General features: G+C 42.4%; 2 protein-coding genes across 5 annotated transcripts in view; one reads left to right on the top strand and one right to left on the bottom strand.

The window, feature by feature from the left end:
- Positions 1 to 1,861, top strand: part of TMC5 (transmembrane channel like 5) — a 40,986-nt gene extending 39,125 nt beyond the window's left edge. Inside the window, exons 19-20 of the mRNA XM_067706510.1 lie at positions 859 to 901; positions 1,630 to 1,861. Coding sequence (XP_067562611.1) covers positions 859 to 901; positions 1,630 to 1,676 — 90 coding nt within the window. The 3' untranslated portion in view covers positions 1,677 to 1,861. The remainder of the gene's footprint in view (positions 1 to 858; positions 902 to 1,629) is intronic.
- Positions 69 to 27,253, bottom strand: GDE1 (glycerophosphodiester phosphodiesterase 1). Of its 4 annotated transcripts, none has more exons than XM_067706512.1 (7): positions 26,830 to 27,253; positions 19,951 to 20,126; positions 18,004 to 18,109; positions 15,653 to 15,745; positions 10,099 to 10,310; positions 8,648 to 8,821; positions 69 to 7,242 (listed from the first exon to the last, which is right to left on the bottom strand). In XM_067706512.1, the coding sequence occupies exons 1-6, from the start codon at positions 27,088 to 27,090 to the stop codon at positions 8,674 to 8,676; spliced, it is 996 nt and encodes a 331-aa protein (XP_067562613.1). In that variant the 5' UTR covers positions 27,091 to 27,253; the 3' UTR covers positions 69 to 7,242; positions 8,648 to 8,673. The 4 variants fall into 4 exon arrangements, with proteins under 4 accessions (XP_067562613.1, XP_067562614.1, XP_067562612.1 ...); XM_067706513.1 differs by having other exon boundaries at positions 69 to 7,239; XM_067706511.1 differs by having other exon boundaries at positions 69 to 3,482.

Below are 27,253 nucleotides of genomic sequence, written 5' to 3'. Positions count from 1 at the left end.
CCCCACTAGGTTAATGCTTCAGTGTGTATTCTTCCAGATCTTTCCCCCAGGCTGCAAACAAGCATGCATCTACTAACATTCCTGTTTATTTATTACAAAAAAGGGGTTACATTTTACACAACGCTCCCCCTCTCCCCGCCTAATACTGTATCTCAGACACTGTTTCAGTCTGTACCTACTTGGACATTTGGGTTGTTTACAGTTTGTTTTTTTTTTAATACTAAAAGCGATGTGTAATGAAACATTTTTTATTATAATTGTTTTATGTGAGTGTTTTATCTGCCACAGGCATGCACATGATAATGTTAACAGATATTGCCATATCACGCTCTTAAAAAGATTTTTACCCATTTCATTCTTAACAAGAGATGCCTGGAATCCTGCTCTAATACCAAAGCCTGTGCTGGCTTCCTTGGTGTCCTAGAAAATGTGGATAAACAGTAAACCCACGTTAATTCAAATGCTACTAGTTTTAGAAGTTATGATCTTGTCAGAAGAGACTGCCATGTCGTTTACTGCCTGTTCAAATGAATACCATCAGCACAACATAGGTAAGGGATCTAGAGGCCCACCTTTGAAGGCAAGGATTATGAGTGTACCTTTGCAGGTCCTAATATATTACCTGGTATACATTGTAAATGCTCAGTAAATATCTGTGAAATGAATGATTAAATGAATGGAATCACTGCCCATAAAAATTGAAACATGTTTGATATTTCTATGGCTGAATCTTGGTCTTAATCTGTCACCTGTTAATATTAAAATGGTGAGGTCTCACAAGTCTCACCACTGATGCAGCAGGATCTGAGGTGTACACTCTCTTCCAGTGATGAGATTTCTTGTTTTCTTCTTTTTTAGCAATCTGGTCCTCTGCGTGTCAGAGAGCATGATGCTGCTCGAGGTGAGTACCTGACTGGCACTGAGTAAGGCCTAATTCATCCAGATGATAGGTCCCAAGACAGAGGGTCAGAACTGCTCCTGTATCGGTCACTCATTCAATTGCAAGAACTGGCCCAAATTGGCTTTAGCCAAAACTCAACAATAATTCTTGCTTTAGGTATGGCCAGAAGCAGGGTCTCACAGTATGTTGGCAGAACCTGGTTTCTTTCTGTTCAGTTCTTTTCCACGTTATCTCCTGATAATTACAAGACAGCTTTCTTAGCTTCTTGTATCTTCTCAGATTCAAGTCTAGTGTGAAAGAGATCCAGATTCTCATTGTGTTTCATTGGATCTGAAACAATTGCTGTGGCCAAGAGACTGTGATGATTTCATTGGCCAGATCTGAGTCGCAGACCTCATCTCTAGATACAGGTGGTACAAACATACAGACCACAGGGACTGAGAGAGTGGAGAAGGGTGGCTTTCCAAAGAAAACATGTGCCTGATGCCAGGAGGGGAATGAATGTTGGGGAGGAAACAAACAAATAAACCCATTCATCTTTTTGGAATAGCATTCACTGACAGCATCCAATGATGGGAGTTCAAGGGAGAGAATTGAAGAAACTTAAAAGGAGGAGGCAAGGAAGGCCTGAGAAGCTGCGGGATCTTGAAAGCTAATTTGGTTTTTCCCTTGGAGATATGGGGCAGTGTGCCTCTGTGCTAACTTCTCTTCTCCTGTATCAAACCCAGACCTGCGATTTAGGCGATCGGTTCACGAAGATAATCCAAAGGCCTGATAATTATTGTGGTACCCAGACACCAACCAAATAAGGAGAGAAGATGAAGATGGAGCAGCTTCCTACATGACGCCTGGGCCTTTAGGAGATTCCCAGATGGGAAATTCAAGCCTGTAGCCAGGAGTGGAAACTGACTACAATGTAAATACAGAAGTAAAATTGGGCACTCCCTGCTGTTGTTTTTACACCTGAATTGCTGATTTTTCCAGACAAAATATTTGAGATTTTCCAGTAAAGATTGTTGTAATATTTGAACTAGTTCACAAAAACCTGGGAAGAGTTGTAGTTTAAGAGAGACGCATATGAATGATTGATCCTTAGAAATCGCCGCTCCCAGAACTCCCAGACCTGGCAAAGGTTTGGAGACTGGTGCTAAGACAAATGGTCCAGTCTGAATAAAAATGTGACCCTCGATCAGGGATGTGAAGCCTCTGAATTTTGGAACGTGCATTTGTTCATGACTTTGCACTGAAAACATCCCCATTTTTCCCAAAGGTGAGAAACAACCAGAGGGCTCCTCTATGAACTTTACTGCACATTGAGTACATGAGTCTTTTGGATTCGACTGGGGTGGGCATGTGTGGACTGGGACTCTACCCCTGTGAGGTTTTATACATGATCATCAGAGTCTTACGTTGAACCAAACATGAAATCGGTGGTGATGTGTGGAATATATATATTGAATATGTATGTGTATGTATATGTGTGTGTGTGTACATATGCACACATACATGTATAAAGCATTTTTTTGCAATTTCCTAAATGATTCACAAGGCACCTGACTCTACTTAAAACGGAAGAGTCCAGCAGAAAACTGCCATTACCAAATTACTCGGGAGGAGAAATCTCCTCTTGGGTAATCACTGTCATGAAATCTAATGGGAACTGAATTTAGAAAACATTTAAGACGAATTTAAAACACAAACATCCAGTCAGTGCTCAGTCATTGGTTCACTTCTTCATTGACTTATTTGCTCACTAAATCATTCATCAGCTGAATGCAGTTCTTTTGGTACCATCTTTGCTAGTGGTTGCTAGAAGTGCTTCTTCGTTCATCCCTTCATTCAACAAATATGTACCACGTGGTGGGGAACAAGATGGTGCACAAGTCAAGACACAGCCTCCACTCTCATATACTGTCTAGCACATCACTTTTGGCAGGAACTTAATAATTAAACAGTAATTACTTATAGCAGGTGCCATGAAGGAGAAGCCCAAGGGACGACGGGAGACTTAACTTGTCTGTGGGGTCAGTGAAGGCAGTCTGTGGAATTGATGTTTGATGGGATTTTTTTCCCCTCTGTGTTATCCTAATGCTATCTGTGCTTCTGCACTGAAATGTGAACTCCCTCTGGAAGTATCATTTTTGCTCACTTCCCATATGCTCAGGGCTTATATCCGGACTGCTTCTCCATTCACCTCTTATCTTTACTTCAGTGTAGCCCCTGCTTCTCCTGGAGGAGCAGACACAGTAGAAAGATCTAGTCTGTAGGTCTCACACACACATTTGGATGTGTGTAACATCCTCACATCCTTAGTCTTGAGATATAGGGGATATATTAGTTTGCTAGAGCTGCCATAACCCATAGCACAGACTGGAGGCTTAAACAACACAAATTCATTTTTTTCACAGTTCCAGAGGTGGGAAGTCTAAGATCAAGGTGTCCACAGTCGGTGTCCACAGTTTTGGTTTCATTCTGAGGCCTCTCTCCTTGGCCTGTAGATGGCCACCTTCTCGCTGTGTCCTCACATGGTCTTTCCTCAGTGCACACATCCTGGTGTACCTTTGTGTCCAAATTTCCTCATCTTATAGGGACACAAGACAGATTGGATTAGGACCCAACCTAATGGCTTCATTCTAACTAAGTCACATCTTTAAAGGACTTATCTCCAAATATGGTTACATTCTGAGGTACTGGAGGTCAGGACTTCACCATATGAATTTTGGGTCAATACAGTTCAGCCCGTAATAGGGGAAACTCACCCCCAGTCCCATCAGGACCTCTCATCAGGCAGCAGGGCTCTCATTGCTCGCTGCACCCAGGATCACACATGCAGCTGTTTGAACAGCCAGACCCAGGCCCTGCCCACTCTAGACCAACTAAATCAGGAATCCATAGTTTTCCCTGAAAGCTCTCAGATGGTTTCAGTGGGAAGCCAAGGCTGAGAACAACTGAGCTAGAATCTAGAGTAGTGCTTTCTGAACTTGCTTGACCATAAAAGTCACCTGAGGCACTTACTGAACATGCAAATAGTGAGCTAAGAATATTGCATCAAAAATTTCTAGGGGGGCTTCCCTGGTGGCACAGTGGTTGAGAGTCCGCCTGCCGATGCAGGGGACACGGGTTCGTGCCCCGGTCCGGGAAGATCCCACATGCCGCGGAGTGGCTGGGCCCGTGAACCACGGTCGCTGAGCCTGCGCGTCCGGAGCCTGTGCTCCGCAGCGGGAGAGGCCACGGCAGTGAGAGGCCCGCGTACCGCAAAAAAAAAACCCCCAAAGAACAAAAAACAAAAGGACAGCTTTTTACCCTTCTTTTTGGAGAGATTCCATGTGGGGGAAACAGAACACTTCTGACACTTCCGTGTGCCCCCATGCCTGGCCCCAAGCTCCGGGAGGACAGAAGCTCCTCTGCGTAGGACTTGCCCTCCGGAAGGACAGAAGCTCCTCTGCGTAGGACCTTGCCCTCCGGGAGGACAGAAGCTCCTCTGCGTAGGACCTTGCCCTCCGGGAGGACAGAAGCTCCTCTGCGTAGGATCTTGCCCTCCGGGAGGACAGAAGCTCCCCTGCGTAGGACCTTGTCCTCCGGGAGGACAGACGCTCCTCTGCGTAGGACCTGCCCAATGCATGTCTTCATCTGGCTGTGGGTATGTAGCCTTTTAATAGCCTCCCATAATAAACCGGTGATCTAGTGAGTGAATGGGTTTTCCTGAGTTCTGTGAGCTGTTCTGGCAAATAATCAAACCTGAGGAGGGGACTGTGGGAATATCTGATTTATAGCCATTCAGTCACAATTGCGGGTAACACCCTGTGCTTGCAGCTGGCATCTGGAGGATGGTCGTCTGGGACTGAGCCCTTTACCCATGGAATCTGATTCTATCTCTGGGTAGATAGTGTCAGAACTGAGCTGGATTCTGAAGGACCCTGCCTGCGACTGAGAATTGCTTGTTGTTGATGTGAGGAAGCCTCCACACACAGAACACACTAGAATTGGGCCCAGGAACCCCTTTCAGCCTCAAAGGACAACATTCTTTGAGAACCCTCTGCCCAGCTGATCTCCATCCTCTTCTTAACACTTGGTGTCCTGCTGTCAGATTTTGAGCGTAATTTAAAGTTTGACAAAGGAACACACAGGTCATTAATCTTCAGTATTTTTTTTTTTTTTCCGCGGTACACGGGCCTCTCGCCGCTGTGGCCCCGTCCCGCTGCGGAGCACAGGCTCCAGACGCGCAGGCTCAGCGGCCATGGCTCACGGGCGCAGCCGCTCCACGGCATGTGGGATCCTCCCGGACCGGGGCACGAACCCGTGTCCCCCGCATCAGCAGGCGGACTCTCAACACCGTGCCACCAGGGAAGCCCTTCAGTATTTTTGATCAAAGAAATCAAGTAACTTTGCCTTACAGTAACCGTCACTCCATGCTAAGGTTTGAGTGGATGTCTGGAACACTTCATTAACTTCCACCTTGCCTTGTCCTCAAAGCTGTGGTTGACTGTCCTGTTGAAGCATTATTCCCACTTCAGGAAATGGTGTCATTTAGAGATTCTTGTCTAATAAAGAGTATTCACGTCTTAGTGAAATTCTTGTCAGGACAAGATTGCACGCTCATCTCCAAATAAGAAAATGAGTATCGTTTAATGAAGTAAGCAGTGGGTTTCTCAAGCCTTTTCAGGTAGCCCTTCCAGGTTATCTGTCTCCACCATTCTGAGAACACAGGGGCAGTCCAATGAACAGCAGAGGATGTGATTTTTATCCCTATTGACTTTCTTGGAAAGAATGCTATCTATCTTTGGACGGCTCATTTGTTGATGCTACTGAATCATTACACTCCCAAATCTTTACCTCACTCTAGGTCTATATTCAGGTTCCTCAAGGAAATTTCCACTTGGCTATCCCACAACTCATTCTTACAACTTTTTTTTTTTGCGGTACGCGGGCCTCTCACTGCCGCGGAGCCCAGGCTCCGGACACGCAGGCTCAGCGGCCATGGCTCACGGGCCCAGCCGCTCCGCGGCATGTGGGATCTTCCCGGACCGGGGCACAAACCCGTGTCCCCTGCATCGGCAGGCGGACTCTCAACCACTGCGCCACCAGGGAAGCCCTCTTACAACTTTTATTGTCTACTGTGACAGGCACTGCAAGGAGTGCTGGGAACGTTTCTCATGACTGAGCCCTTGCTAAGCGACAGAAAAAAGGATAAGCCTGGGTTTAGAGTGTGGGCTCTGGAATTACATAATCTGGGCCTGAATCCTTATCCTATTACTGTCTGTGACTTTAGGTAAGTTACTTAACTTCCTTGGGCTTTGGTTTTCTTCACTGTAAAATGGAATTATAATGGTACCTTGACCTCATGGTGTTGTAGCAGAGTAAACACATAGAAAGCATTTGAAACAGTGTCCAGTACTTGGTAGGCAGTCCATAAATCTTAGTTATAAACAAGCATTTTACATGTACTCTTTCCTTTAATCACAACTACCCCTGCCGTGGTACTAATACTGCCCCTATTTTAGAGATGAATTCAAGACACTAGCTATATGACTTGCCCAAGGTCATAGAGCTAGAGATTAGGAATTCAGATTTAACTTTTTCTGATGTCAAATCCTGTTGTTGGGACTTCCCTGGTGGCACAGTGGTTAAGAATCCGCCTGCCAATGCAGGGGACACGGGTTCAAGCCCTGGTCCGGGAAGATCCCACATGCCGCGGAGCCACTAAGCCCGTGCGCCACAACTACTGAGCCTGCACTCTAGAGCCCGTGAGCCACAACTACTGAGCCTGTGTGCTGCAACTACTGAAATCCATGCTCCACAACGAGAAGCTGCCACAATGAGAAGCCTGCGCACTGCAACGAAGAGTAGCCGAGTAGCCCCAGCTCACCACAACTAGAGAAAGCCCGCGCGCAGCAAAGAAGGCCCAATGCAGCCAAAAAAATAAAATCCTGTTTTTAACCCCTTTACTAAACCTTCCAAGTAAGTAATTAACACCTTCTTTCTTCATCTGAATTCTCCATTCTTCAAGGCCCACGACCACCTTAGCATAGGATCTCAATCCTTAATTGGGCCTGGCTGAGTCAAGTGCAATAGGGATTTGCGACAAAGGTCAAGAGACAGAGAACTTCTGGCTCTCAAAAGGTCTTCACACCACAGAAGGGATGTTGTGAACTCTGTGCTGCCCCCAAGAGAATTTCTTCCCTGTCAGTTGCTGTATAGCCTCTGCAGGTAAACCAAAGGGGGAATTCAGTCCTCAGATGTTTTCTTTGGTCCCTTTCTCTTCCTCTTGTCACTCTAGTCATAACGTGGCATGGAAGTCATGCAGTTTAGATATCTGTTCCATTCACTGAATCTCTGTTCTGCTGTTAATTTTAAAATTCAAGAAAATTCATTTGTAAACATCCCAAGCCTCATTTATTGTCCTCCTGCCAACACCAACTATAGCAAAAATCAGTCTGCTTCTCACCACCATCCAGCTGTGTAGGCTGGTGGCCGAGCTCAGTGACCCATGAGGATTCAGGAGGGAAGTCATGAATAAGCTGTGGGCCTGTGATCAAGGCCAGACAGGGCTGAATGGTGGGGGTGTGGGGCAGCTAGAGGAGAGAGCGAGCTTTGCAATTTTCTGAAGACTCAACTTCATTTTAAATGATGCCACTTAAGTTCACAATAAGACCCCTGGAAGCTCACATGGGAAAGAGCAGAGCTGGGAATCAAGGGCTCTACGTTATAAAGGCAGACAAAGTGAGTGGTTCTTTGAACCGACTGACCTAGACTTGAATACCAGTTACACCAAGGAATTTGAGACCTTGGGTAAGTGACTTTAACCTTGCAGTACCTCGGTTTCCTTATCAGTAAAAAGAGATTAATATCTCTGTAAGATTTTTGTGAGGGTTAATTAAAATAACACATGTTTTAAATCACTGAAGTTCCTGGTAAATAGTAAACAAGAAATTTTATCATGAGATCAGGCTCTATGTCACAGCTGTCATTTCTGGGAAGACCCTTCCCTTCCAGATTTTAGTTTTCTCATTTGTAAAATGAGGCTAAGCCTAGATGTTCCCAGAAGTTTCTTCTAGTTCTGTCTGTGATCATCTGCTGTAGAGCAGCTTGAAAGGGTACAACTCTGCCCCCTAGTGGTTTGTAGCTCTTATTTCTAGATACCATAAACAATCCCTCAGACTGATATTAAGACCTCCTTACCATTTTCTTTGCTTCACACCAATGTCTCACCAGGGGCCCTGGCCACTGGATTGGAAACAGCAGCTCCCTTAAATTCCTTACGTCTTAGGATATGACGCTTGGTACATGGTTTTCCCTTAGTGCTCCTTTTAATGATTTCATTAGTATGGTCACAAGTTTGATGTCTACAGTACATTGATAACATAGCTGGATACAAATATTTTAAATAAGTAAAGTTATGTAAGTGTGTCACGTTTTAAAACGTCAACTCTGAGTGATCATGCATTTCCCATGCATTTGCATCTGCACCCCCAAATTGCACAATTCAATCTGTGCTTATCTTCATTGGGCTTCAGTGCGTGCCTCAGCTAGGTTGGGGCAAGAGTGTTGTGCCTTTTTGCAGACCCAGACTTTCAAGAGCATCGGTTTTGAACTCAGGCATTTCATGGAGCATGGCAGCAACACTGGGTTTTGCTTTGGTTCAGGTAAGTACCCAGTTACCGACTACTGCTTGTGGGAGCCACCTGATCCCGCAAGGGCTTGGGTATATTGATATTCCTCCATGAGGCCAGCAGGCAGTTTCTGTACCTGTGTTTCCTCCCTGGGGGAAAAGTCTAGAAGTGAGGTGTGCAGTCTTCCAACATGCTGTCGGTGATATAGCTGGAACCAAGATGGGATTCATAGTAACTTTTCTCATCAAAAGTATTAACAGTCCAAGCAACAACCTGAATGCCTTTAGCTGACCACTTCTTCAAGTAGTCCCTGGAGAAAGAGGAAAAACCAACCTTGTTAGAATAATGCCAATTGTCTCAGGAATCTACAATGGTCACTAAATATGGTGTTCGCTGAGTACTAACAGCCCCCAGAAGGAGCCTCTTAACTGGCCTCCGCACTGCAGCCAGAGGGTGTTCCAAACCCAGCATGAGCACCTCCACCACGCCGCTGCGGCTTTCAACACTTCAGCCACTTGCTGAAGACCCCCCCACCCCAAACCCCTACCGGAGGCTGTACCTAGCCTAGTCCCACCTGTTTCTTTGGCCTCATCTTACACCACACTCCCCCGTTCTTTTCTGTGCTGTACTCTGTGTGCATACTGATTTTTCCTGCAGTTCCTTGAAAGAACCAGGCTCCTTCCTGCCACAGCACTTTTGCACGTGTCTTCCCCTCTGACTTGGACCTCCACCCCCAATCCCCTCATTTCCTTCAGAAATGAGGAATCTTCAGATCTTAGCTCAGCTGTTACTTCCTTGGGGATGTTTCCCCTGACTCCCTCGACTAGGACAAATTAATCAGCATATGTGCACTGTTCTCTCTTACACAGCATTTATCTTAGCTCTAATTTTATGTTTATTGGATCTTTATTTGATTAGCATTTATCTCTTCCACTTGACTATAAACTCCATGAGAGCAGACTGTGGCTTTCTTTCTTTACCACAGCATCTTCAGCTTCTTAACACAGTACCTTGCAATACTGCAGGCATACAACAAATATTTATTGAACTGAATGCACACATACCTGAAATAATATGAAACTTACGACTGTAACCACCTGAAATACACAGCTATAAAATTGCCAAAATAAAGATTCAGAGATTGCTAGCAGGTTAGGGAATGGAAAGTTTCCTGGGAGCAATGGAGTAGAGCCTGTAATATATAGGAGAGCAGAAGGAAAGTTGGGATGGATGAGGTAGGTGCCCACAAGACCTCTTCATTGTGGTTCTGCCCTAGATCCTATGTTGGTTTTTAAAGGGAGCCAATCACAAGGAAATACAATCTCTCTGTCTCTGACGTCATAGTTTGGCACGTTTATTTTTTCTTTAAAATGCACTAAAACCTAAGAATATTTGATCAACTTGTTTTGGAAACAGTGAAATATGCCTAAACTCTTCCCACCTAAGAAGCTAGTGGCATTTCAACTTAATAAAGGCATGGTGGGCTTCATGGGTGGGAACCAATCCAGGTGTCCACTGTTAATCCTCCCTTTTCATGAAGAACATTCAGGAAATGTATCAGAAGATAAAAAAAATCTTCCAACTTACGGAGATACAAAATCCTTTTGTATGAGGAAAGCTGAAATTCCACACAAGTACCACAAGATATTATGCATACTCCAATCGAGCAAAATGTCCAATGCCACAAACATGGACTGTTTCCAGAAAGCAGCAAAGCGTGGTTTCCCATCTCCTGTATGGCTAAGGCTCCAAGGTCTGTGAATTAAAGCTGTTACTACATTCTGATCTGCTTGTCTCATCTGAAAGGAATTTTGGAAAATAAAGCAATTATCGTATCTTAAGGCCAATACTTCTCATTTGTTCGTTAGATTTAGCCAATGTACTCAGTCTGTACAAGGAGGTATGCTGCCCCCCATGTCTACTAAATAAGTACTCCATCATAAACCCTTTGAGAAAATAATGTGTTGAATGTAAAGCATTTAATATATAGTATAAATGAGAACACTTCCTCCACAATCCTAAAAGAACTGCAATACTATCTTTAAAATGAGAACATTATAACCTCAGGGTCAAATTTTAATAATGTCACAAAGAGTAACTTTCAATTGGATATTGATTTAAATTATGGCCAGAGATAATTAGAACACAGTGAAGATGGAACCATGATCATTTCAAGATGCGCTGGTTAGTTTTTGATCCTTTTTAGAGAAGATGGCTGAAAAAAGTTGTGGGGGGTGGGGAAATGGGGTGAGAAGGGAGAGAAGTGGGGGCAGGGACAAGGACAGAGCAATGGACAAATGGGGGATATGGATGGAATTTTCTTAGTCTGTGCTCTATGGTCCTCTGGAAAAGGTATCACTCATTTTAAAGGCCTCTGGTCAAGGAAGTTTGGGAAACACTGATCCAAATGTCTAGAAGCCCCAGGACACTATTCATCTCAATGACAGTTTATATCCCAGTAGGCTCCACCCTTACTGCAAAATTTTAAATACATGCTGTGTTGGTCACTGTTGAAGAACCAACTCATTATTTTGGAAACTGGTAAATAAAGGACAGGATTAAGCATTTATTTGCCTATTGGATAGCTAAACAGTAGATGAGATCCTCCTTATAGAAGTATTCCCTCTAGGTAATACATGAACAAGAAATGACAGACTTAAAATATTGACACTTTGAAACCCCTAGTAGGCACTTCCCTGGTGGTCCAGTGGCTAAAACTCCACATTCCCAATGCAGGGGGCCCGGGTTCGATCCCTGGTCAGGGAACTCAATCCCACATGCTGCAACTAAAGATCCCGTGTGCTGCAACTAAGACCCGGCACAGCCAAATAAATAAATGGATAAATAAATAAATAAATATTAAAAATAAAAATAAACCCCCTAGTAAACTGCCAGAGCTGGCCACTGGCATCAATAACAGCTGCTGACAACGTGACGAGACAACCCGGCATTATGCGCCCCCTGATGGAAGAAGACCCTTGCCTAAGAAATTACCTTGCCAAGAATAACTGAACCTAACCTAATCAAGCCTTCAGCTCTACCAATTCATAGGAAATATACAGAGGAGATGAATGTATTAAATTGTACCATGGCATAATTAGCAAAATCCAGACTTTGTTAAATAAACTCTACAAAACAACCTAATTTCTTCAATAAATACATGACAAGGGGGATTTATACACTGGATATTTGATGATCTTAAGGACTTCTTGTTAGTGGTTTTAGATGGGATAATGGTATTGTGGTTATGTTAAAAAAAAAAAGGAATCACTTTTTAAAGATACTTAATGTAATTTTCATGGATAAAATGATATGATGTCTGGAATCTGCTTCAAAATAACCCTGGGGAGGAGGCGGAGTCAAGACAGCATTGTGGGAAGATGCGGAGTTAGCTTCTCCCCACAACGAGGGTGCCTGCCGGCTGCTGGTGGGGAACTCTGACGCCCAAGGAGACGGAAGGGACCCCAAAGTGAACCGGTAGGATGTAGGGGGACTGAGAGGGGAGGAGAAGTGGAGGACAGACAGGATCTGTGCCCCTGAGGCTGGGGAGATCAGGAGAGGTAGGCAGGAGGGGCCCTCCAGGAGGAGGGGAGAGGAGTGGAGGGTGATTGACCAGCCCACTCGGGCCTGAGGAGCCTGCTGGGCTCCCACGCTGATCCCCTGTCCTCCAAAGCCCCCTCCAGGCCGCATGGGTCCTTGGCGGCATAGGAGGGAGGTCAGGGAGATCAGGAGAGGCAGGTGGGAGGGGCCCTCCCAGACCAGAGGAGCAGGAGAGGAGAGGAGGGCCCCACCCACTCGAGCCCAGGAAGCCTGCTGGGTTTCCAGGTGAGATCCCCCGCCCTCTGAGACCAGGGGTAGGGGACTCGCCTGGGCCCCTTCTGTTCCTTGAGCCTAAGCCCCACCCCCCACAGCCCCCAGGGCCTTTTCCAGCCCTGTGGGTCCTGAGCACAGGCCCTGCCCACCGCCCAAACCTCGCCCTTGCTTAGGCCCCGCCCCCCACAGCCAAGGCCTTCCCCCCAGCCCTTTTTTTTTAAATTTTCCCTCCTCCTCTTTTTTAGTATTGTGGTACTGATGTACCTTCCAGTTGTTGATTCATCTATATTTTAATTTTTATATTCTTTCTAACATATCTGGTAGTTTCCTAGTCTAATTTTATTTTTTACTTTGTTACTGTTCTCTTTTTTTTTTGCCACCCCACGCGGCTCACGGGATCTTGGTTCACGAGCCCAGGGTTGGGCTGAAGCTCCTGCAGTGGGAGCTCCGAGTCCGAACCACCGGACTAACAGAGAACCTCAGACTCCAGGGAATATTCATCGGAGTGAGGTCTAACAGAGTTCCTCATCTCAGCACCAACACCCAACTCTACCCAATAGCCTACAAACTCCAGTGTTGGAAGCCTCAGGCCAAACAACCAGTAAGACAGGAACACAATCCCACTCATTAAAAAAAAAAAAATGAGATGTCAAAAAAATGTGTCATGAAGGAGCAAGGTAAAAAAAACCCTACGAGACCAAATAAATGAAGAGAAAATAGGCAATCTACCAGAAAAAGAATTCAGAGTAATTTCAATGATAGTAAAGATGATCCAGAATCTCAGAATGAAGGCACAGATTGAGAAAATACAAGAAATGTTTCACAAATATCTAGAAGAACTAAAGAACAAACAAACAGAGATGAACAACACAATAACGGAAATGAAAAATACACTAGAAGGAATCAATAACTGAGGCAGAAGAACGAATAAGTGAGCTGGAAGACAGAATGGTGGCAATAACTGCCAAGGAGCAGAATAAAGAAAAAAGAATGAAAAGAATTGAAGACAGTCTCAGAGACCTCTGGGACAACACTAAACTCACCAAATTTGAATTACAGGAGTCCCAGAAGAAGAAGAGAAAAAGAAATGGTCTGAGAAAATATTTGAACAGATTATAGTCGAAAACTTCCCTAATATGGGAAAGGAAATAGTCACCCAAGTCCAGGAAGCACAGAGTCCCATACAGGATAAACCCTAGGAAAAGCACACCAAGACACATATTAATCAAACTAACAAAAATTAAATTCAAAGAAAAAATATAAAAAGCAGCAAGGGAAAAACAAAGAATAACATACAAAGGAATCCCCTTAAGGTTATCAGCTGATTTTTCAACAGAAACTCTGCAGGCCAGAAGGGAGTGGCAGGATATACTTAAAGTGATGAAAGAGAAAAACCTACAACCAAGGTTACTCTACCCAGCAAGGATCTCATTCAGATTCGATGGAGAAGTCAAAAGCTTTTCAGACAAGCAAAAGCTAAGAGAATTCAGCACCACCAAACCAGCTTTACAACAAATGCTAAAGAAACTTCTCTAGGCAGGAAACACAACAGAAGAAGAAGACCACAAAAACAAACCCAAAACAATTAAGAAAATGGTAATAGGAACATACATATCGATAACAACCTTGAATGTAAATGGATTAAATGCCCCAACCAAAAGACACAGACTGGCTGAATGGATACAAAAACAAGATCCATATATATCCTGTCTACAAGAGATCCACTTCAGACCTAGGGACACATACAGACTGAAAGTGAAGGGATGGAAAAAGATATCCCATGCAGATGGAAATCAAAAGAAAGCTGGAGTAGCAATTCTCGTATCAGATAAAATAGACTTTAAGATAAAGACTGTTACAAGAGATAAGGAGGGACACCACATAATGATCAAGGGATCAATCCAAGAAGAAGATATAACAATTATAAATATTTATGCATAGGAGCACCTCAATATATAAGGCAAATGCTAACAACCATGAAAGGAGAAATCGAAAGTAACACGATAATAGTGGGGGTCTTTAACAGACCTAGAGTCTGTCGTACAGAGTGAATAAATCAGAAAGAGAAAAACAAATACTGTATGCCAATGCACATAAATGGAATTAAAAAAAAAGGTACTGATTAACCTAGTTGCAGGGCAGAAGTAAAGAGGTAGACGTAGAGAATGGACTTGAGGACATGGGGTGGGAGGGCAAAGCTGGGGTGAAGTGAGAGTAGCATTGACATATATACACTACTGAATGTAAAACAGTTGGGTGGTGGGAAGCAGCAGCATAGCACAGGGAGATTGCCTTGGTGTTTTGAGATGACCTAGGGGGTGGGATAGGGAGGATGGGAGGGAGGCTCAAGAGGGAGGGGATATGGGGACATGTGTGTGCATATGGCTGATTCGCTTTGTTGTGCAACAGAAACTAACATAGTATTGTGAAGCAATTATACTCCAATAAAGATCTATTAAAAAAAATAACTCTGGGGCTTCCCTGGTGGCACAGTGGTTGAGAGTCCGCCTGCCAATGCAGGGGACACGGGTTCGTGCCCCGGTCCGGGAAGATCCCACATGCCGCGGAGCGGCTGGGCCCGTGAGCCATGGCCGCTGAGCCTGCGCGACCGGAGACTGTGCTCTGCAACGGGAGAGGCCACGACAGTGAGAGGCCTGCGTACCACAAAAAAAAAAAAAAAAAAAAAAAGAAGGAAAAAAAAAAAAACTCTGGGGATAAATGGGGTTATGGATGAAACAAGCTGGATTATGGTTAAAGGAGGGCTTGCTGTGTAGTATCTATGTATTTGCATATTTCAAATTATGCATATTTTAAATTCTCTATAAGACTTATTTTTTAAAAAGGTATAGTCTGCTGTTACTTAGTGAGACACAGAAATATATAATTCATTCTGTTCTGAGAATGTTTCCAAAGTAATCTGAATGAGCCTATAAACAACATGAAAGAAGGAGCTAAAAAGGAATCATGGTATTTTAAAACGGCGTACGAGTACTTTCCCCTTCCTGCATTTTTGTTAATTTAAAAGAGGAGTCTCTTCACAGATGTAGAGAACAAACGTATGGACACCAAGGGGGGAAAGGGGGTGGGGTGGGGGGTGGTGGTGGTGGGATGAATTGGGAGACTGGGATTGACATCCATACACTAATATGTATAAAATAGATAACTAATAAGAACCAGCTGTATAAAAAATAATAATAAAATTCAAAAAAAAAGAAGTTTTTTAATTCAGTTCAGTTTAACGGGCATCTATCTTATGCTTATTTAGCCCACTGCTATTATTACCACCAACTAACATAATATTATACACAACAAAAATCCAGAATTTTACCTTATAGATAACTTCTGGCAAGAAAGAGCAGACAATACTATTATTGTATAGTTGAGGAAACTCCATATATATTTTCTTCAGAGCATCAGTAGCCTGTAAAAGAGATTCATGTATTTAAAATCTATTAAAATGTAGTCCCAACCAGTAACTACTATATATAAGTACAACTCTATTAAGTAAATCAGAAATTTACTAATATATGGGGATGTGAAAAGGAGTTTTGGTAGGTTGCTTTATCCACTAGGATGCATTTTAAACTCACATCAGCAGATAAGGAAGAAGCTGGGGTACTGCTGCTTTACTATTTTGTTGAGAGGCTCACCTCCTTTTGTCATACTTTGGAAAAGTATGGCAGACTACAGGCCAGTGGAGGTTGGAAGCAAAATTTTAAAATCTTTTCCTTGTATTCTAGTTTAGCCACTAGGATAGGTCCTTTTATACCCACAACTCTATCTCCCTCTGCCTTTCCTAGCTGAAGTGGGAGTCAACCAGTCTGCAAACTAGAGAGGGTAGATTTTCTCAGTCTAGGCGACTAAGAGGAAACGTCATCCATCATCAACAGGGAAGGAGAAGCAATGGGACAAGGGAGAAACTGGGAAGAGTCTCCCAACTCTTCCCAAGAAAAGCAGAAGTTTCTTTTTGCAGTAGACCAGCTACCAAATGAAGAAGAAGTGATAGAATTAAAATACTGATAGTTTGTAACCTCTAGTGAATTAACAGATTTGGCCACTGAGCAACAGTAGCAGCTAACAGCAGAGATGACCAGACGTTAGGTGGAATGTAATGTTGCTACATCATAATTCTTGAAATACCCCTAATTTTTGGAAAGTCACACATAATCTATAACCAAATATAAGCAACTAAATGCATTCCCCAAAATAAAAAACATAGAAAACATAGAAATTATTCATCTCATGCTTCCCTTCACTAATATCACAGAGTGTGAGCTATAGAGCCGCAGTCGTTTTCTTGTTGTGAACTAACATGCACCACGTGTGATGCTTCACCTACATTCTTTATCTGATTCTCGCAACAACCCTATGTGATCATTTCTTACATTGTTCCCATTTTGCCCATAAGGAAACAGAAGCTTATCAAGGTTAAGGTTACACTGTAGTAGGTGAGAGTTTAATCACAATCTCCAAAGCCCGTGATCTTGGCTCCTGTTATCTACTGTCTCCAATTTAATGCCAACACTTGTTCCTTTATACTCCCATTTTTAAAATTAATTAATTAATTAATTAATTTTGGGGGCTGCGTTGGGTTTTCGTTGCTGTGTGCGGGCTTTCTCTAGTTGCGGCAAGTGGGAGCTACTCTTCATTGCAGTGCACGGGATTCTCATTGCGGTGGCTTCTCTTTGTTGCAGAGCATGGGCTCTAGGCGTGCGGGCTTCAGTAGTTGTGGCATGCGGGCTCAGTAGTTGTGGCTCACAGGCTCTAGAGCGCAGGCTCAGTAGTTGTGGCACATGGGCTTAGCTGTCCCATGGAATATGGGATCTTCTTAGACTAGAGCTCGAACCCGTGTCCCCTGCATTGATAGGTGGATTCCTAACCACTGTGCCACCAGTGAAGTCCCTATGCTCCCACTTTGGTGAATTAGATCACTATGTTCTGCCCAATGCTGCCCAAACCATCTGTGAGCACCCAACCAGAAAGCTCAAATAGCTGGAAAAAAAAAAAAAATTTCTTCTCCTCCCTCACCCCTCTTTATTCTAAGGAAATAATCATGAAGGTCAGTACACCATGGGTGAAATGTAGGACCTATCAGCGTTCCCAAACATGGGCCGTTATCATCAATAAAACCCGAGGTGCTCATTAAAAATCTTGTTCCTTGGGCTTCCCTGGTGGCGCAGTGGTTGAGAGTCCGCCTGCCGATGCAGGGTACACGGGTTCGTGCCCCGGTCTGGGAAGATCCCATGTGCCGCGGAGCGGCTGGGCCCGTGAGCCATGGCCGCTGAGCCTGCGCTCTGCCACGGGAGAGGTCACAACAGTGAGAGGCCCGCATACTGGGAAAAAAAAAAAAAAAGAAGTGCCTCTTTACTGTTCATTTAATATCTTTTGTAAATGTTTCATGCAAATAAAAGAAACCTGACTGTTCTATTTTGTGCTAGTTGTCGAATATTGGGGATTGTTAAATGGTTCCATCAAAGGTTAAAAGGTTAAAAAGGTTCTCCATAATTTACTGTTTCCTTGAAGATGTGGATTTTTGCACTGTAAACTTCCATTAAGCAAATATAATTTGTAAAAATAATTTAAGAATATAAAAAATAAAATATATAGTTAATTTTGGAACAAACTAGCACTTAAATAAAGCTGTCTTTTCCAAAGTGCAGTCTATGGTATAAACTGTACCATATTTGCATAGCCTTTGACATCAAAGAAGATTGTGAGGTTACGGTTTAGGCACTCTGCAACAGCTTCTCTCAGGGTAGGAATCTTTTCATCAGGGAAATCACTCCTATAAGAGAGGGAAAAGGAATAGTACATTGTAGGAACAAGGAAAAGATAAAAGTTTAGTGAAACAGACATTTGAAAAATGTCTCCCAACCAAAGGAAAAGAGTGTTTCCCCAACTTCCTTTCTCCAACCATATCAAAGTCCAAGTATAATATGTTTTTTTTTTTGATAATATGTTTTTAAACCAAATTAAAGATATTCTTGGCCACAGAACAGCAACAACAAAAATCATTTATTTTTTAGGCAGTCACTGGATTTATAATATAATTAGTAACTCTACTCACTCAAGGGCAGAGTATATGCCATCTTTGGAGAACTCAGAGACCCAAGATTGTACTTTCCCTAATAGAACCTTATGCAGGAGAAATTCCTAGCTATATATACATCTTTTAACTGTACGGTTGTGCATTTAAGTGAAACTGGTTAAAATAAATAATTTTCTAATACATATGTTTCTGAAAAAGAAAAGGAAAGTTAAGTGCCTGACACATAAGAAATCAGCTTTTCTCAAATAACAAAATTTCACTCTACATGATTTAACTTATGCTAATTCAATGGTATTAATTCAACTGTAAGATATTGGTTTTAAAAAAGATAAAGATAAATAGTACAGCAAACTCTGCCAGCCACTCTATTCAGTGACTATTCCCTGGGAATCAGAGACATGAATTTGCTATTCCTCCGGCTAGTCTTAGTTGCCATGCTCCCCTCTCAGGATGAGCATTTTACCCCACTGACAGAAATTTTCCCTTCTTTTCCAACAACATAGTCTCTAAACACAAGCCAATTATTTGGTATTTAAGCAAAGAAAATGCAACCTTTCAACTATGGAACAAAGACTGCTTGGGTTAAAGACATTAAGATGGCATATTGGCTCCAATACCATGCCTTCTTAGAGTATTTTAAGGGTGACGCTGACCCTAAGCATTTTTTGCATTAAGTGCTGACTTTGAATTTGACATCTTATTAGCTACAGTGTCACTGTAATATTAAAACCAGCCTTCCCCTTGCCTACAGCTGAGCAATGAAATGTCTGTAACAGCAGAGAGCAATTCCAGCAGCTTGGACTCAGAACTTTCAAGTGTTATCAATATTCTTTCTAAAGTATGACTTCCTTTGGCTGACTTTTAATTTCTTTCAGTTCCTAGGAAAATAAAGTCTGAATCATCTTTTAGGGAGGACTACAGTTTAATCACTGGGTCAAATAAATTGACCAGAGAATTGATATGACATGAATTACAGTAAGAACACATTTTTCGGTATTACAAAGACAAGAGGAGAGGGATTTAAATAACCACATTCCAAAGTATATTACCCAGATACCAATTCTGAGGTGTTTATAGTTGTTAATGGTGGGAAGGGCATGGGTTCTGTGGTCATATACATTTTAGAAACACTAAGTTAAAGGCAAGAATTGATTGACGTGAAATGTTTATCCCCAAGGGGAATATCTAAAGTATAGTGTTGGATCTTATTTGATCATAGAACGCTTTTCTTCTGGAACATCTTATACAATTAGCTCTGATATACATACACACACACACCACATATACATATATAAATTTATATGACAGTACAAAGTAATTGTCACGTTAGAGTATCGTCTTGAGAATAATTTCTGAAGCCAAATTTGGCCTCAGTGGGAAAAGCTGAAAAGCATTCATGCCATATTTCTGTTGTTCGTGGCACCTGCCCATTACTTGGGAAACCTGTATACAGCTGAAAACAAAACACAACAAAACAACTCTTCTGGAGCAGAAGATGTAATTAGAAGGTGCCAGTGTCTTTCTGTGATCTCCAACACAAGTTGAAAGATATGTTTAGCTGACAGTACACCACTTACCTTAATCTGTGATTTGCTGCAGGATTAAGCTTCCTAATTTGTTCAAATGTCAAATCACACAATCGACCGGTGCCGTCAGTTGTCCTATCTACTGTGCTATCGTGCATTAAGACAGGAATCCCATCAGAAGTAAACTCAAGGTCCAACTCCACGCCTGTTGCTCCATTCTTAGCTGCCTTAACAAAAACACCAACGATATTAATGTCAAGTGGCCACAGATGTCATTTTGCAATCTAAACACTAAAGATGACCAACAGGACTGGCTAAGTAGACAGTTTCTCTTACTGATTCTATTCCCTTCCTATACCAAAGAGCAACCCAACCTATTTCTCTTTTTCATGGATGTTAACCTTACTTCAGGGTCCACACTTATGGATTCCTTATAAACTTCAATTTCCCCACTTTTCTCACTCTCAGAGTGGCAGATGGGGAGACTTCTGGAATTTGTTTTCTCTGGTTGCTTTAACTATACAGACCATTAATGGCTTACAATTACAAATATTTAGTCACATTTCACTGTTTACCTATACTCTCTTTGGTGCAGTATCTCTGATGATTCCCCTGTGTTTGTTGATTAGTTGGATATTGCACTACCTTGGCATAAACAGGACGAGTCAGGTTTTTGCTGGTTTAATTCCATCCTCTAGAGCAGAAACACCAAGACTGCTTCTAGAGGACGCTAGATTTTGTTTATGTGAGCAGCACTGGCTGTTGGCCAACAAGTTGGTAAGCCCGATAAGGTGCACAAGAATTTATCTAAAAAGAGAACATGAACATAAAGTTTGAGGGGCCATGCTCCTCTAAGACACACTATCCAACATTTGCTTCCTTGGCTTCTTTGTCACAATGAAGACGTGAAACACTCATTATGATCAAGACTTTAAAGACTTTAATTTTTTTTTTAAATTATGCAAACATACATAGTAGTATACAGCAAAAAAAAAGACTTAACAGATGTTAACATTTTGCCATATTTGCTTCAATCTCTTGCTGCCCTAAAACAATAATAGCTATATTATTTATTGAGCCTTTTATATTTGTCAGGCACTATTCTAACTGCTGTAAATGTATTAACTCATTTGATCCTCACAACCCTTCAGGAAGTACTATTAACATTCTCACTTTCAGATGAGGAAACTGAGAGAGATTAAGAAACTTGCTCTGGGTTACACAAACTAGGACGTGGTAGAGGCTACACTCTTAACCACATGACTTTACTATCACACTACAGATATAGCTAAAATCCTCCCCACTTCTTCTCCAGAGGCAACTGCCAAGTGGACGTGCATAATTTCTATAATTCCCTTACAGGTCTTTATATATTTACTACACACTTAAGTACCCATAAACAACATACAGCACTGTACTAGTGCACAGTAAGCATTCAATAAACATTAGCCATTGTTATTGTGTTTTGTTAACATGTTTTTAACCGTAAAATAGTCAAATTTATTAATTATGTCCCTTATAGGTGGAGATTTGTCTATCTTATTTAAATCCTTTCTTACCCCCACTTATAAACAACTGTTTTCTTCTAGGCTTCAGTTTGATTTTCACATATATGACCAAGATTTCCCCCTCTAAAAATTCCAATTCCATCACTAACTGGCTATGTCATCTAATTACAAATATTACTCTTGCCTCCGTTTCATCACTTTTATGATGATACTTCTTTAATGATCTTAAGAGTTGTGAGGATTTAGAAATAATGTATGTAAATCACCAAGCTTGGTGCCTGGCTCAGAGGTGGCGCTCAACAGAAGCTATTATGACTAGAAAAACACTTCTGCCTCGGTGAAAAAGTCATTACATAAGATGTAATGCTTACATCTACACTGATTAAAAGGTACATCTTTTTATAAGATTAAAGGTATATCTTTTCTAAGTTTAATAATGCACTGGTAAATCCACATGGGTTATATATTGTATAACATAAAACAAGATCACATTTCCAGTATTCACAGTGCATCTCTCTCACTGTAATACAAATGTTAACCTTACTCCTTGATGCTAGTAATTCAGTTCAATTGTACTTTTATCCATTAGGGCCATTGTTACTTGGCTACAAAACAAAAAAAACAATGGTGAGACACTGTATTTTAGCAAGAATACTAAAGGTAATGAGTTCATTTATTTGTCTTTTCTGTGTAGTTTATTAAGGCCCAAAACAAAAGTTCTATAAAAGAATCACCATACTAGAGCTTCTTAGACCAGATCTTCTAATGACTGCATTCAACTTTCTTTCCCAATACTTTTATGTAGAGGCAAAAAGATAAACCCCTGAATCTGATTCACATATTAGTATATACTTCATACTCTTATTTCAAGCAGTTTCTTATAATAGTATTTTTCTTCTAAACATACACACTTCACATAAACTAGTCTACATAAATACTGTAATTTATTAAAATTTTACTTAAGATGTTAATTTGAAACTATACTAATAGTTTAGTAATAGAATAGTATAGTGTAGTATAGTTAGAGAAATCAGATCAATGATTGCCTTGCAGCAGAGGCAGGAGTAGGGGTTGACTCCAAAGAGAACACAAAGGAACATTCTAGGGTGATGGAAATGGATTGAGGTGGTGGCTACCCAGGTGTAAATATTTATCAAAACTCATCAAACTGTATACTGAAAATGTATCTTTTATTGTATGTAAATTATACTTTGACAAAGTTGATTTAAAAAGTGTCTGCTTTAATAAAGTCATTATACTTATACAGCTTTTGACATACTATTCACATACCATAAAATTCATCCATTTAAAGTGTACAATTCAATGGTTTTCAGCATATTTGCAGTTGTGCAACCATCACTACAATCGCTTTCTGAACATCTTCACCCCAAAAAGAAACCCCATATCCATTAGCAGTCAGTCCTCACTTCTCTCTCCAACCCTCCCAGTCCCTGGCAAATACTAATCTACTTCTTTCTCTATGGCTTTGCCTATTCGAGACATTTTATTTAACAGAATTATATAATATGCAGTCTTCTGTGACTAGCTTCTTTTACTTAGCATACTGTTTTCAAGGTTCATTCATGTTATAACATGTATGGGGACTTCATTCATTTTTCTTGCTAAATAATATTCCATTGTGTGGCTATATCACATTTTATTTATCCTTTCAACAGCTGATGGACATTTCTGTTGTTTCCACTTTTTGGCTATTATGAATAATGCTATGAACAATCCTGTTCAAGTTTCTGCATGATGCATGTTTTCAATTCTTTTGAGTATATACCTAGGAGTGAAATTGCTGCTTCAGATGGTAATTCTATCTTTAACCGCTTTCTAAAAAATTAATTAATTAATTAATTATTGGCTGTGTTGGGTCCTCATTGCTGCATGTGGGCTTTCTCTAGTTGCGGTGCACGGGCTTCTCATTGCGGTGGCTTCTCTTGTTGTGGAACACGAGCTCTAGACGGGTGGGCTTCAGTAGTTGTGGCTCGCGGGCTCTAGAGCACAGGCTCAGTAGTTGTGGCACATGGGCTTAGTTGCTCCGCAATCTTCCTGGACCAGGGCTCGAACCCGTGTCTCCTGCATTGGCAGGTGGATTCTTAACCACTGTGCCACCAGGGAAGTCCTATATTTAACCTTTTGAGGAACCGACAGACTAGTTTCCCACCATCAGTGCATGAAGGTTCCAACTGCTGCATAATCTTGCCAATACTTCTGTCTGCCTTTTTGATTACAGCTGTCCTAGTGGGTATTAAGTGTTATTTCACTGTGGTTTTGAACTGCATTTTTCTGATGGCTGATAATGTTGAGTATCTTTTCTGATGGGCTTATTGCTTATTTGTACATCACAATTCTTCCAACAAATATTTATTGAGTGTCTACTATGTATCAGGCACTGTTCTAAGCAGTGAGGAGAGAGTGGTGAGCAAGAAAGAAAAGGAACATGGATCTTACACTTTACTGGGGAGAAACAGACTATACACATGTTACATGTATTATGATAGTGATAAATGTTTGAAAAAGAAAATAGAGGGTAATGTGAAAGTTAAGGCAGGTGGGGGGTCACTACACAAGGCAATCAGGGAAGGCCTCTTTAAGAATACGACATTTGAGCTGAGACCTTAGTGATAAAAGGGAGTCAACAATACAAAGATCCAGGGGAAGAGTTTTCTAAGTAGAAGAAATGGCAAATATAATACAGAGGCCACAAGGCAGGAAGGAGCCACAAAGTACTGATTGCCTACCCAGATCTATTTCCTTTCTTCTTCCCTGCTGGTAGAGAGCTGTTCTTTCTCCAGTGTTCAGCTTTCTCCTCTGCTGTAAGTGGACTATTCCCAACCCCTCCGTGTGTGTCTGTCAGAGAGAGTAAGAGAGGCTGACTGACTTCTGGGCAAGACTTATGGAAGAGGGAGTAGAGCCTTTTCTTGAGGCTGGATGCTGATATGTAAGAATGTGAGTCCTGGGGCTGCAGTGGCCACCTGGCAACTACAATGAGGGCTAGTAAATATGCTACAGGTGGCAGAGCAGATAGATCAATAGAAACGGTGTCCTCCACAATCACAAATTGAACAGCGGAATAAACCATCCTGGAAGTCACCTCTCCCACACACACCTCTTGCTATGTGAGATAGTCCCCTTATTGTCTGAAATATTTTAAGTTAGATTCTCTATTACATGAAGCCAAAAGCATCATTAACAAACACCCAAGGTGGTTTAAACAGAGGGAGTTGGGGCTTTGAGAAAGGTCCAAAATGGAAAGGTGTTTTGATTTTACCTAACTGCAATAGAAAAAACACTGGAGGGTTTTAAATATGGGCATGATATAATCTGAATTATACTTTGAAAGCTGCACTGTGGCCCCTCTGTGGAGTGGACTGTGGGTTTGATTTCATGCTTCTGTCACTGTTTATAATCGTGACTCCGTTTTTGGAATGCATTCATTTCACCGCTCTCAAGTTTTTCCTTCTCTATCTATTCCATAATCTACCAGAAATTCTACCACTGTCAGAATGTCTTCCCTGACTTTTTACATAATAGAATGTTTAAGAATATAAATTATGAGCTGCAAACAAGCAAAGTGAAAAAGAACAGGACAAAAAACAAACTTTGAAGGAAGTAAACTACATATTTCTTTTGAAGTCAAGAGGGAGGACGTGACCTTGTCTTCTGCAGCTAAATTCTGTCACGGCTAAAACGTTCATTGATAATGACCTTGTATTTGAACAAGCTAAATTACATCTCATTTCCTCTTAAAACCAGGAATCAGCTTGGTGCAATGTTATTTATCATAATTACATATATTAAAGACATGTTCAGGGCTTCCCTAGTGGCGCAGTGGTTGAGAGTCCGCCTGCCGATGCAGGGGACACGGGTTCATGTCCCGGTCCGGGAAGATCCCACATGCCGTGGAACGACTGGGCCCGTGAGCCATGGCCGCTGAGCCTGCGCATCCTGTGCTCTGCAACGGGAGAGGCCACAACAGTGAGGCCCGCGTACCGCAAAAAAAAAAAGACATGTTCAACCTAAACATACAAGACATGAATGGAGTTTAGCTATAATTCCCTTGCAACACAACAGGATATGACATACTATGTATATGTGTATTTCGCATACATACTTTCTCATTTAATGTGAGGTAGCCTATTTCATCGAATCACAACCGATTAGGTGGATATTAACATCATTCCCATTTTACAGATGAGGAAACTTAAGGTCAGAGCTGGGACTAGAGTGAGGAGCGGTACCCTAGGGTGCCTTGCTTGCTACATCCTACCCGTGACTCTGACTGGGACACAGAGCGCTTAAGTAACTTGTTCATTACACAATACTGTCTGTCCCTAGCTGGACAAAGAAAGGACATTCAGTTCAAATTTTACATCCTGGAACATATTCTAATCTAGGACAAAGGGCACTGGGACTTGGAATCAGAAGGCTGAATTCGAAAAGGAGCTGTGTGTGTTTGAGCCAGTTTTCCTACCCACTTAATGTTAAAATAATGTTTCAGGGAAATGAGAGGATCAGATATATTTCCACATATGCAAAAGTGCCTAGACAACTGCAAAGCTCTCTTACTACGCAAGCTGTTATTATGATGAAGTCCGGAGACTGCCGAGAGCTCCCTGTGGAAAGGGGAGGCAGAAATTATCAGGAGTCCCCCTGCTAGTGTTGTCTTACCACGGGGAAAGGTGATAAGGAGATGATTTGGATAATTTGAAGGACAAGTAAAGACAGCCGCTGTGAAGGTGATCCGTTTAGAGTATGTTAGCTAACGACTGACCAAGGCTCTACTTAACCTGGCCACATTTCCTACTTCATTCACACACCAGCCTTTGTTTTGTCCCTTGAAGTCAGGCCATATACTGTCTATTCTGTTACATGAGGATTCCAACATCATTCCCACCTCAGGACCTTTGCACTTGCTGTTCCCTTTTCCTGGAGCACTTTTCCCCCAGATCCATGGCGGCTCCTCATAATCCCGGTCTCAGTTCAAAGGTCACTTCTTCGGACAGGATTTCTGTCTAAAATGACCCTCCCGACATTCCTTATTCGGTAACCCTATTTCTTCATTGCACTCATCGCTTTCTTAAAGTACCTTATGTACGTGTTTATTTATTTAAGACCTGTCTCCCCTACTCCAATGCAAGCTCTGTGAAAGCAGGTACCCTTTCTGTCTTGTTCATGACCATCCTCAGTACCTGGCACATATCAAATACGTTAAGTATTTGCAGTGTTCTATAAACACTTGAAGTCTGGAGATTTTCCGTAATTCAGAGGGATCCAGGGCCACTTGAATGTATTCCTTGTGGACAAATGGGGAAGTGGTAAGGCTATCATGAAAAGGCTGGGGAACCTTCGGAAGGACAGGCACAAGTCCAAGCTCCCAGGAGGCGCGCAAGGGCGGGAGGAGTGTAGGACTCACCTGCCGAATGGCCGCCAGCGTGTTCTCGGGTGCGTCGTGGCCGCCGCCGCGGTGGGCGATGACGGAGACGCGGTCCCGGGGCTTGAGCACCTGCATGGCCCTGCGGGAGGGCACCGGCTCAAAGCTGAAGAGCCGCAGCAGAAGGTAGAGGCTGCCGGTGAAGAGGCAAGCATTGAAGGGACTGCGCGTCACCAGCAGCAGCATCATCATCAGGAAGGAGAAGGGGCCCATGAGGCCCCCCTGTTCCTCCCATAGCCACATGCCGGCGCCCGCACCGGCACGGACGGGAGTCCCAGTCCCGCCGGGCTCCGCGGATAGGAAACCAAGAAACTACGACGACAGCCCAAAGCGCTGACCGCAGCTGACACCCTTCGACTGGACGAGCGCCGCACAATGGCGGCAGCGACTACTTCCGTAGAAGGAG

Source organism: Pseudorca crassidens, chromosome 15 (assembly GCF_039906515.1).
Source record: "Pseudorca crassidens isolate mPseCra1 chromosome 15, mPseCra1.hap1, whole genome shotgun sequence".
Taxonomy (NCBI): domain Eukaryota; kingdom Metazoa; phylum Chordata; class Mammalia; order Artiodactyla; family Delphinidae; genus Pseudorca; species Pseudorca crassidens.
Note: the sequence above shows the minus strand (reverse complement) of the source record. Positions and strands in the feature narration are given on the sequence as shown.

What these genes read in the sequence shown, in the direction of transcription:
- GDE1 (XM_067706512.1), bottom strand. Translation starts at nt 27,090, where the DNA reads ATGTGGCTATGGGAGGAACAGGGGGGCCTCATGGGCCCCTTCTCCTTC. An exon ending in TGCCAGAAGTTATCTATAAG is followed by an intron (nt 10,311 to 15,652) that starts GTAAAATTCTGG and finishes AATTCCTTTCAG; the next exon opens with ATGAGACAAGCAGATCAGAA. An exon ending in CAAAAGGATTTTGTATCTCC is followed by an intron (nt 8,822 to 10,098) that starts GTAAGTTGGAAG and finishes CTCTTTCTCCAG; the next exon opens with GGACTACTTGAAGAAGTGGT.